This window comes from Protopterus annectens, chromosome 7.part0, assembly GCF_019279795.1.
Source record: "Protopterus annectens isolate FY-2018-M chromosome 7.part0, PAN1.0, whole genome shotgun sequence".
Classification (NCBI taxonomy): domain Eukaryota; kingdom Metazoa; phylum Chordata; order Ceratodontiformes; family Protopteridae; genus Protopterus; species Protopterus annectens.
Window position 1 is genome coordinate 1,982,535,217 of NC_056739.1, and position 15,850 is coordinate 1,982,551,066.

The 15,850-nt window shown below is 37.5% G+C and overlaps 1 protein-coding gene across 1 annotated transcript in view; it reads left to right on the top strand.

Annotated features, from left to right (window-relative positions):
- The window catches only part of LOC122807285 (cytosolic 10-formyltetrahydrofolate dehydrogenase), a 586,928-nt gene that overhangs the window by 234,945 nt on the left and 336,133 nt on the right, over window positions 1-15,850 (top strand). Inside the window, exons 11-13 of the mRNA XM_044078406.1 lie at window positions 3-122; window positions 620-747; window positions 14,882-15,032. Coding sequence (XP_043934341.1) covers window positions 3-122; window positions 620-747; window positions 14,882-15,032 — 399 coding nt within the window. The remainder of the gene's footprint in view (window positions 1-2; window positions 123-619; window positions 748-14,881; window positions 15,033-15,850) is intronic.

A 15,850-nucleotide genomic window follows, 5' to 3' on the forward strand; every position in this document is an offset into this window, starting at 1 on the left:
AGGTTGAAAAGAACATAAACAACATGACCATAAGGATACCCCATCAACTTTTCATTAATGGAGAGTTTGTGAATGCAGAAGGAGGAAAAACATATGACTCTATCAGTCCAACTGATGGGACGGTGAGTAGTTAGAAAAGCAAGGAAAATTTTTAAATTATGTAATAAGTAGTGACATACATGATGTAACCTGTTTTGTGTATTATGCTGGATGTACTGTATTTGTATAACTTGATGTTGGAGCTTTTCTCCCTGGGCCTCTGCTGAAAATGGATCTGGTCCAGTCGGAATTTCCCGGTTAACAAATGTAAAATAAAATAAATAAATAAAATAAATAAATTAACACAGAGAATAAGAGACAGGCATTATGAAAATATTAAGTTTACATGAACAGGAAAATAATATGTATATTTTCCAAATGTAGGGGATCAACAGTTAAGCTTTATGTATTTCATTCACCGATTATTAATGCAGTACATGCTTAATATATTGTCTGTATGAACATTTCTTTCATAGTCAAAATGGTTGGCCTGTGTGTGGCTGTAAGGTTACTACTCATTAATAAAAATCTGCTTACCATGTCTTTTTACCTAAGTATTTTTTTTTATTACCTTTCTCAGGTAATATGTAAAGTGTCACTGGCTCAGGTTTCTGATGTTGATAAAGCTGTTGCAGCAGCTAAGCAGGCATTTGAAGAAGGTGAATGGACTAAGATGAACCCCAGGGATCGAGGTCGACTAATTTACAGGTAATTATATGAATAGTCTTTGTATAGATGTGCATGCAGCATTGAAAAAGGGGAGAGTGAGAAGGGTAGCAGGCTATCCTGAAACACACTATGGCTCTTATTTTACTGTGTTTACTGTACTCTTAGGTTTCACTCTGTCTTCTAGGAGTGGATGCTTTTAGTTTTCTCAGATTATTCTCTGTTTACTACTTTCCAACCTAGCTCTTTGTAGGCACCCAACAGAGTACAGTGCATATCTTTCCCATGCAGGGCCAGTTTTTGCCTTTTGGGGGGCCCCCAGCAAATGTCAAGTTGCCACCACTTTAAAGCAACTGCTTTGTTCATGCTGCAAAGTTTTAGAAGTAGTAGTGCGGGCATAATGACCTGTAGCTACAATGCTGTTACATTCTGATAGGCCTGTGGACCACACTATGCTGGTCCATCTCACAAAAGGACATTTAAAGTTACTGACATTTAGTTGCAACAATGACACATTACAACTCCAAAAGACAGTCACTTCCAGAGCATCCATTTGGTTCAAATGGCCAAAGTCATGTATTTTAAGTGACTGCTGTCATACATATACATAGCATACCTCCTCACTTCTCATCCCTGCCACTCAAAGACAGCCATCTGTATACATGCCTGATGTGTGATTGTGAGGAAAGTGAATAAAATAATGATTACACTAATTTATTCCACTCTGTGACTCCTGTACAGTACACTGGCCCACACAAGCTATAGTAACCTTGTTTGTATACATCTGAGGTCTATGAAAAATGTAAAAGAAGCAGTGACCACAGTATGCCCAGCCAAAACACAAGTTATAATGAGCTCCTGTGCATACCTACAAGGTTTGACTGTGATGAAAATTAATGACCACACAATCCCTAGTGCCCCTCACATAATCTGCAGCAACCTTTGGTACACACATATCCAAGCAGGGTAGTTTTAGAATGGGTGCGGGTGAGGGCAAAATCCATTTAAACAGTCTGTGGTGTGAGTGCCACCAGACTCCTAGAAGATAAAATGTTCTGTGATATATTTTATGCCTTATTTTTGAAATGTAATTACTTGTGAACTGCATTTTGTACTGCTGCCAAGAGGAGGGGTAGAGTTGGCAAAAGGGTTAAGGTCTTTACCTAACAGATACAAAGTGCAGGGTTTAATGCTGATCTCTGGTTATTGGCTAGGATTGTAATAGTCTAGAAACTGATATCTTAGTATTTACCTATGAACCTATAAGAGTAGTATATGTGTCCCAGCATTATTGTGTGTGCACAGATGAAAATCAGTGAGATTTTTACACACGTGTGCACACACACCACATTCACCCTCAGGGAAATGGGAGAAATTCCATTTCACCTGCTGCATGTTTTTGAGGTGCTGGTGTTAACCAAAGTACATGAATAAACACTCACATAGACAAGGGAAGACATGCAGACTCCACATAGCCAAGAACTTAACCAGTGCAAAGCACTATGAGATTGCAGTGCTACTCACCACACTATAGTGGCAATGAACAGTTGCTTTCACACATCCACTTCCTGCTAATAGATAGCTGTCCATTACATGTAAGGTCTATGTTTCTAATGACAAGTATAAGCAAATATGACCAGCTTGTTACTTACACTGCAACCCCCCCCCCACACACACACACACAGAAGCACAGTAGCAGTGCTGATAATGTCTGTGTTAGAAAGTGAAATACATTATAGCCACCTTGTCACTCTTACACTGTAACACACACACACACACACGCATAAGTAATACTAGGCTTGCACTTATTTCAGCAAATAGCAATACATTGTGCAACACTGGTACTGCTACATCAGATCAATAGCTGTTTTTGCAGTCATCAGACAGGGGTAAGTCACTTTTATTTACCTATACCTATCACTGTCCCTGATTTCACAGACTGTCACTGATTTTTGCCTCATAATTTAGCTTTCTTCCCCATAAAAAAGTTTGATTTGCAGGTAAATAATTTATTATTACAGGCAGGGTAACCATTTGAAAGGCTGGACCCTTTAGAGTGAGTCCTGAAATATGAAGATTGAATGGTCAAAAAAAGCAGACTTACATATGCTAAGTCTCATATGCCCATTTCCAGGAATGTTTCCTTTTCTCTGATGTATGATGTGTCATTAGTATATTAACCTGATCTGTACAGATCCCTGTGCTGAAAATGTTATTCGTGAGCCCTGATTGTGTTAATTTTGTTAAAATGTATCAACAGTGCACCCTGCTGAAAGAAGAGAAATGTGCAAGTATTGTGGTAGCTTAATATATGTTTCAATAGAGGACACTGGCACAGCAATGGTTAACCATCTGACTTATTTTAAGAAGAATAAGGGAATTGTAAATGAGCTGTTAAATCATGAAATGATACCCCACAGTGCTGAGTAAGCCCAGAGATGGTAGGTCTGGAAGCAGCCATTATCTGTTAGCTTTTGTAAAGAAGGGTGGAAGTGTTGTACATGTTTCTGGCTGCAGGCATTTCCATAAAATTCTAAATATGTATTGTAGCAGTCTGCTAAAGTCCTGTCTCAAACTTCAAAAGGAGATATTGTGGGAACCTTAAGTTAGGTGACCAAATTAGTTCTTTCTGCAAGTCATCTTGGATATTATATTTATACAGGGAGTAATCTCAGAATATAGTCTATTCTGTTTGGAAGCCTGACTAGAAAGATTGGTAAAATATTTATTGAGATCGTGAAACCTGTTATTTGACAAAATACTATTACTATAACCAGAGGTATCTTTCATTTTTAAAGGCAATAAAAATAAGAGTTACTATTGCCCACCTTGTTTATTTAGTACACAAAACTGCTGTACTAGCTTTTGTTGATATTACTGACATTGCAAAATATCAAAATAAATTAACTTGTTGTGGTTGGGGCCCCCAGTGAGCACAGGGTTTGGTGGTGCCTAAAGTCATATGCAGCTGTAATACAACCAATGTGTTCACAATTTTGCTGTGAGTCCACTAGAAGTTATCAGTAGATTTGCATTTACTTCTTAATTTTGTTGTTGCAGGGGTGTAATACTAATGACTAGTACATCTCTAAGTATGGTGCTTACATATATTCTCAACTAATTTAAGACAAAGCACTTTGCAAGTTATTTAAATGAATGTTGATACCTATCTAGCTTCATTAAATATGCCATATACAAAGGAGCATTGCTTAGCATCACTTTAACTGGGGCTAGAGGTATAAGAGCTGGAGGTATAGTCATATCTGGGTGACAGAAGGATTAATCTATTGATCTGGTTGAAAAAAGGTTTGCAGATGTGCAAGTGAAAAGAATAATGCAATGTTCTGATTTAGTTTGAATAATGTTTTCCCTGTACAGTTGGAACACAGGGACTGATTTGCATTGTCATTGAGATGATTTATATGCACTGTCACAGAGTTATGGGTCATGGTGAACACTAAGATATATGAAGGTGTTGACTGTATTAATGTGTTTATTATGAAATTATATAAAAGGAAAAGGGGTAGAGATACAACTGAATTTAGGTCTCATTCACTCTACTCTGTCTTATCCACAAAATTATCTTCGTCAATGTTAAAATCCCAGCTAGCTTCAAAACTCCATTTTGACTTTCATCCTATAATTTTAGGTCACACATTTTTTTTTTTTATTATTCTTCAGCCTCCCAGTTCACTCTCTACTTCATCTGGCCAAACTTCTTTAATCTGTATCCCTAAACTCTATGATGTACTGCCACCTGATATAAGAAACACTGAGGCTCTTCATGAATGTCACAATAAGCTAAAAATATTTTGAAACGGCACTTGATCCATCTTCCTGTCACCTGCTTCCTCCAACCAGCCTGCTCTTTCCTTTGTTTCCTTGCAAATCATCAGCACTAGCTTATGCACTATTTTATTCCTATATTTACTGTTGCATCTTTATTTCAGTAACCCCCCATCTAAACTGGCTCAGACTTCTGCACAGGTGCACACCTTGAGTGTGATATCTGATTTTCTTCTTTGCTCAACTACTTTCTTCATAGTAATTCTGTCAGTTTTACTGTTTGCTTGTTACATGGTATTTGCCTGCATTACTGCTAAAAAGTCAGTGTTTATTAAACTTTTGCTTATGTATACTTGTTTACTGATGGGACCGCTAGCTAACCTGGCCATTTATGCTCACCCTGATGGCAGACTGAATTTTTTCCACAAGAGCTTTCCGTTGTCCTAAAAAGAACATTTTTTTTTTTTTTTTTTTTTTTTTTTTTTTTGAGTAATTTGTTTTACCCTTAAAAGCATGGTTAAAAAAACTCTTAGTAAGACGGTCTTCCCTTATCCCTTGATCTTTCGCTCCTCAACTCTAAATCCAAAACAAACTCTACATGTCTTAACTCTTTACTAGTAAAACAGAGCTTGCAGCATGTGCCTTTCTAAAGACAAATCTCCGGGGATGCAGAAGTCCTGTAAACTCATATGGACCAGTCAGGGTGTTTCTTCTTTTTGATGTCATCAGTTTTTTAAAAAAAAAAACCTTTAAACCTTTTCAAGCTGCAGCCAGTTGGGTCCTAAAGTGGACCTGATGGATTGCAGCTTTTGCCAACATCACCTCTTGAATCAGGATGGAGGAAGCAGAAGGGAAAAAAATGCAAATACAAACCACAATCTCTTAACTGAGATTTTACTGCCGAATCTCGATGGCTGTATCCTAGTAGGGGACTTTACCTGCAGCGAGACATTTGGGAGCCCTCAGCAGTCGTGGGTTTGGGGGTGCCTTACACCAGCTAAACTCTTCAAGTCAGTTAACATCATCTAATATCTGTTCTCAACTATGATCATAAATTTCAGCCAGAAAGCTTCCACACTGACAGACTTGGACCAGATGAGATTCATAACTACCAGAACCACTCATGAAAATCTGATATAAACTTCCTTACCAATTGAACACACCTCTGTAATGAAATACTCTTTATTAGTAGAAGAAGAGATGCTGTAAAATAGGTATACAAGGTAAGTTGTCGGTATTTTCGTCATCTATTCCTACAACTAAAATTTCCTGAGGGTTTGTTAAATTAAAGGATATCAAGAAAAAAGATGGAGATAAACTTTCTTGAGTTATTTAATTTAGGAAGAAGTACAAGGCAAGGATATACACTCTCCACTTTTGTATACTGCTTGTCTGGAACCCTTTGCAACAGGTTAATGTACATCAGGTTTCTCTATAGACAGATGATATCTTATCATATTAGTCTAATTCTCAGCAGGATGTAGCTTTTATTTTTCAGGAGTTAGATGTTTTGGCAGATTTGACATGTTATAGAGTTAACACTCAGAAAATAAGAACTATACTGATAAATTATATGCACTGACAGACAATAGTTGCGGTATATCTCTTTTTGACAGACACTAAGCACATAAATTACTTGGGTTTAATTAAAGTTAGTAGATACACTGAACTGATCAATGAAGTTAACTTTGAGGAACATTTTTGGGAAGGCTAAGGATTTTTATCACAAATGGATGGAATTTGCTTGGACATGGCACAAAGGATACTGAGAGTATTGCAATTTGTGGTCTCTCTGATAACATGTGCCACACAGTGTATTCCATTTTGACCTGCAGCAGAAATCTTTGACAAATTAAGGAAGACTACTTCTGTATTTATTTGGGTAAGACAAAAATTTAAGAGTGGCCTGGAATATAATTACTCTTCCCATGGGAGTGGGGGGGGGACTGGGAATCACGGATTTTGAGTTGTACAATATGGTAGTAAGGTTAACACTTTTACAGGGTTAAAATCCAAAGACTATGAAGCTAGCAATAAATCATCTTTAATTTTAAAATATAAAGGGGGAAAGGGATTTATGAGATGCATAAAAAGACAAGGTATTCCAGAAGACAGAGAGATAATTCAGTAACTATGGACTTAATGTCTGCAGATAAAGAGGCAATAAAGATAACTAATACTGTGTACTAAGATTATTTCATTTTCACACATGTGCACACACACGCGTGCACACACACACACACACACACACACACACACACACACACACACACACACACACACACACACACGCAATCACATAGACGTATCCAAACTTGTAACCTGCAGTCTTCTGTGATATTTTCTGCTGCAGCCAATCAGGTCCCTTGCTTCATTGAAGCGGACCTAATTGACTGCAGCTTATGGACCAAACCAAAAAAAAAAGTTTGCGGGTTTGCGATAGCGCAGTGATATCACGCTGTGTGGACATCCACGAGGAATAAACAGAGGAGATGGAGAAACCCGTGGCTGCTGCTTGGGGGCCCTCATTTGTGGGGAGATAATTGGGGGCTACCCTCAGCCACAGGTTCTGTGGGTACCTAACGCCGGCTATGTTCTCATGGTTCAGAAGTTAACACAAGCATACCCAATTAGATGTTAAGTTTGTTAAGGTAACATTGCCAGGATTTATCCCATTAGGAATGAGGGATCCTGTAGGATATCCAGCTTACATTAGTGGCCTCCTTTTGGCAAAATTAATCCACATTAATTATACCTATAAGGTACGATAAGGTGTTTGTTTTATGTTTAAATGTTCTTCGGTAAGATGAAACGGAGCCTTTTAGTGCCATGGCAATAATGTACTAACAACACAGAACCTTGGTAAGCATTGCTAAGCAGTATTTGTGGCACAACATTATCTCTGGGAAGCTTCAGCATTTCTTTTGCTCTTTCGTGACTCTATGTTGTTATTCATTGTTGAGTAAGAGTAGTTTAAATTAGAGTTTTCCTTAAATGTATACATTTGTGTTCAGCATTTTTTACTGAATGCATAATTTTTGGAAACATCTGTGACGAGTCCTCTTTACACCAGGGCAGTAACTAAGGAGTCTCAATCCTCACTACTGTTTCCGGTAAGGGAGTATCACTAAAAGCAGGGATAGAAATACACAGTTTCCCCTAAGAGTACACCGGTCACAGGTTCCAAAACCTGGGACTGGACTATATGCTTCACTGCAGGTCCCCAAATGACTCACCACACTAACCACTGTAGAACACTGTGTCCCAGTTCTAGGTATCTGACACACTCACTCTTAAGTGTCTGATATTCACACAGAAAGACAGACTGACACAGGTTTACCTGCTGTGTTTCTTTGCCCAAATTATAAGATCATGGCTGCCAACAGTCAAATACCACAATACCCTTCAAAAGGGTGTTCAATTATATTGGCCAAAATAGATATTGAAACAAATGGTAGCATGTATCCCAAGCAGTAAGGCTTTTCAGTCAGCCAGAAGAACACTGGTTGACTTTCAAACATCTTGTACAAATCAGAGTGATAATAAGAAGACAAACTTATTTACAAAGTTATAACTAGTCATGCTGGCATATGTAACACAGGGTAATGTACAATTATTTACAAAGCTTCGGTCAGTCATGCTCGCACAGATAATATCTAATATCGTCACAACATCCATGGTAGTCTTTGTGTTTTTCAAATGTAGGGTTTCCTAGAGAAACACTACTTTGTGGCCTTAGTTGGGTACTGTCAATGATTAAGCATAGGTTTGTTAAAGTTAAGACATGCCTCTGAATTGTTCCTCCCTCTGCAGAATGTTCCTGATATTGTCTCTTATTTTTGACCTGTCCCTAGTAATTTTTTTCTGGTGTATCACTGAAGATTGTAATCAGTCAGTGATATTTTTTGTTGTTCAGAAAATTCATATTAATGCAAAACCTGTTGTTCTGTTAACTTTTCAAGTGAATGAAAATAATGTTTAAAAATTCTCTGAGATTTTGGCATTTGTCCTCTGTTTTTTGGTTTGTCACTTATTCATTAGCAAAGTTGAGAGTTATAACTTAGAAGAATGAGTCCAATGATTTTTTTCAGTAGTCACTTCCATACTGTTATGTTTATTTTGATTTACAGCTCTGTAAGCCTTAAAGAATAAGTTAGTTTATGAGATTTTCTTGTTTAAGAATTGAAACTGGATGTGTGAGTACTTTAATGAGAAGGAAATGTTACTACTCAACTTTTGTGTTTTAAAAGATAAGGACAACCTCTATTAAGTGCATGTCGTATTACTGGAATCATGCAGTCTGCCTTACTTTAACAAATAAAATAGACTTAACTTGCAACTCTAGATGGTGATAGAGAAACGGGGAGAAAACAATAGTGCCAGCATTCATCTGATCAGCAATTATATCTAAGGCAGTTTACACTAGATAAAATGGCTGATCATGTAAAACTTAATGTAAAATGTCAGTCATGATAGCCTGTTGTAAGCTCAGAAAGATTAAAAAAAACAATAAAATAACTTATTTGAGTGTTGTATCCAATAACCTCTCGATAGGGAATGCTTCATCCTTATAAACTCTAATAAAAAATATGTCCGAGTTTGTATTGATATGGGAGTTTGTATTGATATGGGGAAAAAGAGGATGAATGCTAATGACATTAATCCTGATTAATTCATCCTGAGGTTTACCACTCCCCTTGATGCCATACTGCCTGGTGTAGATTTGATTTGTTGCCATGGATGCTCATATAGATTTTATTCGTTGCCACGGATGGGTAGAACATTTAAATATGTCCTTCGGTGGGACAGAGTATTGGGATTTACTGCTGGGACACTTCATCTCTGTTCAACACATCTGCAAGAGATTCACTTTAAAGTTGGGGGTGGTGGATTGTATCTGCACAGAGGAATGGCATATAGGGCTGAGTTTTTATAAATAGCCTTTGGAAGATGTCACATTGAATTTGTAATGTTCAAGCATTTCAGCAACAGTACGTCTGAGAAGTTGTGAATTGTATGCACTTACATGCTGTAGCAATCTTGCACGAACTACTATAGTAAAATACGAACACGATGAAATGCCAACTATAGAAGTAAAAAAGATGTAGATCCTCAGATAACAGAGCTCGTACACGGGATGATAATAATATATTTAATGCACAACACAAGAGTAAATCACAGGTTTAGCGCTTTCAACTGGGAAATCCAGTCTTCCTCAGAACAGTGTAATGATACATTTTCAAAGTTTAAATAGGATCCAAACTTAATCCATTTGAAAAAACCGCCAAAATCATTAAAGCTGTACTAGCCTATTTCCTTTAAACACATCTCCAGACTTTATACATAATCATGAAATCTAAAGATATTAATGTTCAAATAACATTAATGATCCTAATGCTGGTAAGCACATATCTATGGAAAACCTATGTTATGAAAATGTTTTATAAATATACCTAATCAAAAACTGTTCTATCAAATCATCTACGCATATAATATAATGTAAAAAATTATTACGTAGTCATATTGATTCCATTCTATTGGATGTATGAAAACTATCCAGAACAAATAGTATGAATTATTCAATGACAATATATGCTTTAAAAGCTAAAAATATGTAAAAAATATAAAATATATATATCACGAAAATATAAATATATATATATTCTTATAATAAATATATGATAATTAATAAAATTTATACATATAATGAATGAAATACTGCTAAAAACTTCATAAAAGCATAGTGAAGATTCCTGATGTGTGTAAATATAACTCTCATAAAATTAAGAATATTGTAATTTAAATTGAATTGATTATTGTGAAAGAGCTAAAAAGGTTTTAATACTAATAAAATCATTAAGACCTGGCGCTCTAGTGGCGTCAGTATACATCTGCCACCTACTTTCGTAAGATGCCAGGATCATCTTCCAATTTCCTCCATATGGTATACACTTCACCTGATCAATAATGGCAAATTGAAATCCATGTTCATTCCCTCTATCTGAAATGTGTCTGTATAGTGCATTTTTTGTATCACATTTTTGTATTTTATACAAGTGCTCGTATATTCGTCTTTTAAGTTGTCGTTCTGTTTTGCCAATATAGTAAGCCGTACAACAGGTACAAGTTGCCAAGTAAACCACCTGTTTAGTGTTGCAACTGCCTGTCATACACTTAATATTAGTGCGGTTGATATCATCTAATTGAATATTTTTGGCCTCATTAATATACCTACACTGGTTGCATCTGCCACATTTGGTGGTACCTTTGTGTCTATCAATTCCTCCTGTACAATTACTAGCTCTCTCTAGCATTCTCTTTAAATTAGAAGCTGTCTTGTATACACATTTGGGAGTAGTTCCTACATGTGCCCCTAAATTTTGTGTGGTGATGATATCCCAATGTCTTTGCAAAATGTCCCTAATAGCATAGGTATAAGGTGTGTATGTCAATACACACACTCGTCCAAAATTTTCATTACTGTGATAGTTGTCATAACTAACATACTTGTCCATAGAGGGAACACCAGCGACATTGACGTCATAATTACCTAGCAATGGCAAGTACTTCTTCCCCCATTCCTTTTGCAGATATTGAGAAATGTCATTTAGCATATTTTCAGGATATCCACGATTAAGAAATAAATTGTGTAAAAATTCCAGTTCTACCTTCATAAATGCCTCTGTTGATGACATCCTAGCTGCTCTAATACATTGTCCCTTCACCACATTTTTGAAAACATGTGGGGGGTGATTACTGGTATAGTGTATGTAATCATTGGAGAATGTAGGTTTCCTATATACTTTAGAAATAAAACCTGCATCATCATGTCCCACTAATATGTCTAAGTATGGTATTTCTTCGTGACTAAAGTTGTGAGTAAATTTCAAAAATTCTGTGGTTCCATTAAGAAAGTCCATAAATTGTAGTAATCTATCCGTAGATGCCGTCCATAAAATGAAGATGTCGTCCAAATATCTGGCGTAGAAGGCAATATCGGAATAGTGTTCACTTTTAAAAAGGAACTCTGACTCCCATTCCAACATCACTAAGTTAGCAAATATGGGAGCACATGATGCTACCATAGCAACACCCTTAGTTTGTCTGAAATACTCTCCTTGAAAAGCTATGTAATTATGGTCCAACACTAGAGCCATCATATCGCATATTTGTCCCAGTTATATCCTGAATGTTTTCTGAGGCTATTTGCAAAAAATTCCAGACCTACATCCTTTGGGATGCTAGAAAAAAGATCCACAACATCAATGGTAAGGAAGATAATATTAGAGTTCCATTTGTCCTTAGTGAGTTTACCCAAAAAATTCCAGGAGTCCTTCAGAATGTGTGGAATAACTTTGTAAATGTGTTTAAGCCATCTATCTATTAATCTACCTATATTAAAGGTTTTAGACTTAGACCCGGACACAATGGGTCTAAATGGTGGGTTGTCGATCGACTTATGTATTTTAGGAATACCTACAATCTTAGCTAAAACAGGATAATCCATTTTCAAAAACATATAGGTGTCATTGGATATCCTATTATCGATAAGATATTCTTCTATAAATAAATCAATCCTCTTGTGTCCTATATTAATTTGGTTAATAGATACGCTTTCATAATTGCCTGATCCATGGAGGAGGTTGTAAATACTGGAATTATATTCATTGGTGTAGTAAATAACTACCCCTCCCCCCTTATCTGGCTTCATGATCCTTACATCTTTATTGCACATAACTTGATTCAAACAATCCCTTTCCTTTGTAGAGAGATTATCATTTATGGCTGGCCAATTCTTTTTACTTTGTCTGTAATTCTTATGTAGCCAGTAAATATCTTTACAAACCAGCTTCTCAAAGTTATTAATTTGTGGATTAGAAGTTGGAATATAGGTACTTCTCTTCCTGAGATCTGTACCTGCTATGCCACTAATTTTCTGTTCATGATTCTCACTGTTATTAAACTGAATGGCAAGAATGAGTTTACGACAGTATAACTTAATTTGTTTGATATTATCAACTAGATCCATCTATGGAATGAGTATAAATTTCATACCTTTACTCATAACCTTAACAAAATCCTCGTCTACCTCCACATCAGTGTAATTAAATACATTAAAGCCTTCGTGAGTAGTCATTATACTCTTTTACTTGTTGTCACTTACAACAGGGAAATGAGATGTCTCAGTATTGTTCAATTGGACATCTGTATAGTCTGCTATCAAGGGCTCTAATGTATTGCACTCCATATTATGTATATCACTAGAAAATAGTGCACTGGGTCTGGTGTGGGGGTCCTTATTTAGCTTCTGTATGTATTCCACTGTCTGTTTGGATTCCTTGCAGGAAAAAATCTGCCACCCTGAAAATTTTCCTCCCTGGTCAAGCTTTTAGATTGTTTTCTATTCCCTTGGTGGGTCCGCTGATGTTCAGCACCTTTATCTGTTGGCCATATATATGCCCTATTACACTTATACAAATCCATGTCTCTCAAAATTTTTCTACTCTTTCTCTCAAAAATATTCTGTGCCTTATTGTCGGCTAAGGAGAGTTGTTTCTTAAAAAGTTCTTTCCATAATTCAAACTCAGTGTGTCTTATAATGGTATCATTCATACATTCTATTTCATTAGCCAGTGAAATGAGTTTCTCATCTTCATCTTGATTTTCATAACATAGGTTTTCCATAGATATGTGCTTACCAGCATTAGGATCATTAATGTTATTTGAACATTAATATCTTTAGATTTCATGATTATGTATAAAGTCTGGATATATATGTGTTTAAAGGAAATAGGCTAGTACAGCTTTAATGATTTTGGCGTTTTTTTCAAATGGATTAAGTTTGGATCCTATTTAAACTTTGAAAATGTATCATTACACTGTTCTGAGGAAGACTGGATTTCCCAGTTGAAAGTGCTAAACTTGTGATTTACTCTTGTGTTGTGCATTAAATATATTATTATCATCCCATGTACGAGCTGTGTTATCTGAGGATCTACATCTTTTTTACTTCTACTATAGTAAAATGGCAAATGCTTGGGAACATATATTTTTTGAATCTATTAATTTGGATGCTTATCATGAGGGATTTGAAAAGCAAATGAGAATCTTATGGGGAAGTACCATTAAGATATACACCTCAGTTAGCCAGTTCTGTGCCATAGATGAATAAAGCCTTGACTGCACTGCAGGTGACCTGAGTATGATTAGTGGTACATAGGTTCATAGGTAGATACTAGGCTATCTGCCCGAGGGCATTTATAAGCCTAATCAGAGTGTGTCGGCTTTCGCCACCCCATTGATTAATTAACTGAGCCTCTGTCAAGCAGAGCCAATTAAGTGATCCCAGGGGTGTACTTTCTATTACCCATCCATTCATCAAGGCTTCTCTTGAAGAGTATTAGTGAGGGGCTCTGCCTAATGTAGTTGGGAATTTTGTTCCAAAGCATGGGGAGTCTCTGTAACAGGAATCTATCCCTCCAGCATGTTCTATTTATTGTTGTGGCGAGATTTAGCTCACTAGAGCGCGTGGCTCGCAGTGACTTAGAGCATGTCCATCAATTCTGAGTTGGACATGGCTTTGTAAGTCAGGCAGAGATCACCTCTGAGCAAGCGATATGCCACTGAGTACAGCCGGAGTTTTTTCAGTCAGGCTGCATAGGACATATGGTTGAGGCCAGTAATCCTCTTGGCGAGGTGCTTTTGTGGTCTTTCAAACTGTTGGAAGTGTCTTATCAGATGCCTGTAGGAGCTGATCAGGGAGAATGAAAATAAGTAGTCAAGGACGGTCCTGTCCTGGGGATGGGAGGTGCCTTTGGCTCATTACAAGGATGACAGCTTGTGGGAGAATTAGGTGTTATTCCCAATGGAGTCCTAACCTGCTGAGTTTCTGCTTTCATAGAAGTTCAGTCACACCAGAAGCTGAGGGGAACTCAGCATGTGAAGGTACACTTTCCCTAGTAGACAGCAGTAGGGGAACTCATAGGAACTACTGACAGAGATGCTGCCACAAGGAGACGGTAGGCTTTCTCACTCCCTGCCAGCCACCTGAGAATGGAGGGCTAATTGGGATTCCAGGAAATAATAAGTCATAGATCTCCTGCCTGGTCCAGGAATACCCAGTTCTGTATCTCCAGAACAAATGTACCAGATGTCCAGATGTGTGCAGGTAGAGGAGCCAACTGGTGAAGTCCTCGGGGAACACAAATTGATGTAAGTAAAATAAAATGAAAACAAATGAACAAGTGTTTATACAGCATCCCTCTTAAGTCATATGGTTATGAGACAGCGATGAGAGTGGTACAGCACATGTGGAATGGGTTCAGCTATGTCTGACTACTTCCTTTCAGAGAAGACATCTGTAATCTGTGATTTCTCTCAACCTGCTTAGGCTAGCAGACCTCATGGAGGAGCACCAGGAAGAGCTGGCAACCATTGAAACCATTGATTCTGGAGCAGTCTACACCTTGGCCCTGAAAACCCATGTGGGGATGTCTATACAGACCTTCCGCTACTTTGCAGGCTGGTGTGACAAGATCCAGGTAAGATTCAGTTTTTCTCTTTGCTTTCAGCATTAAATTTTCAAGACTTATTTGTTGACTGCGTCTTACTGCAGGTCATGCCTAACAGTGCTAAGGCAACAGAACTGCATAAATATTTTCTAGCTGTCAACTTAACAAAATAAAAATAGCCCTTAGTAATGTCACATGATCTTTAAGCCTGTATCTCAGATTCAGTAAGAAAGGGTGGAATAGAAGAAGAAGAAGAAGATGATGATGATGATGAGAGCACAGGCAGTAACTGGTGTAGCACCAAATAAAAATTTTAAGAAGAAAATGAAACGTGGCACTTATCTACACATTTAAGTGCACATTTAAGTTCTTACTTATTCTACCAGTCTTTATTGTTCACTGAGCTGATTCAGTAGTGACACTGCATTGCCTTTGTGACCTTTGGTTAAACAATGCCACTAACAACCATTAACGACGCCACAGCAATTCACATGTAACATCTCAGCCATGATCATTAACTCATACACTGGTTAGAGTGACCAAGCCTGTTCCGGATGACCTGTACAGGACCGGATGTGTAACCCAAGCTACCTAGGACCTGGTGGTAAACCCCTTTACGTCTTCCTTCCAAGCCAGTTGCCCTTTGATGTGGCCACCAGTCAAACTGGGGCCAACTGAAGGAGAGTCGAGGCTGCTGAACACACATGGGGGGAAAACAAGTGGGGTGAAACCGTAAGGCCACCGCCTGAACCCCTGCCATGAGGGTGAAAAGAGAGGGCCCGCAAGCCACTGACAAATCTGCAAAGTGGAAGTGTACTGCTCACTTAAATCAGGCGAGCCAAGGCTCA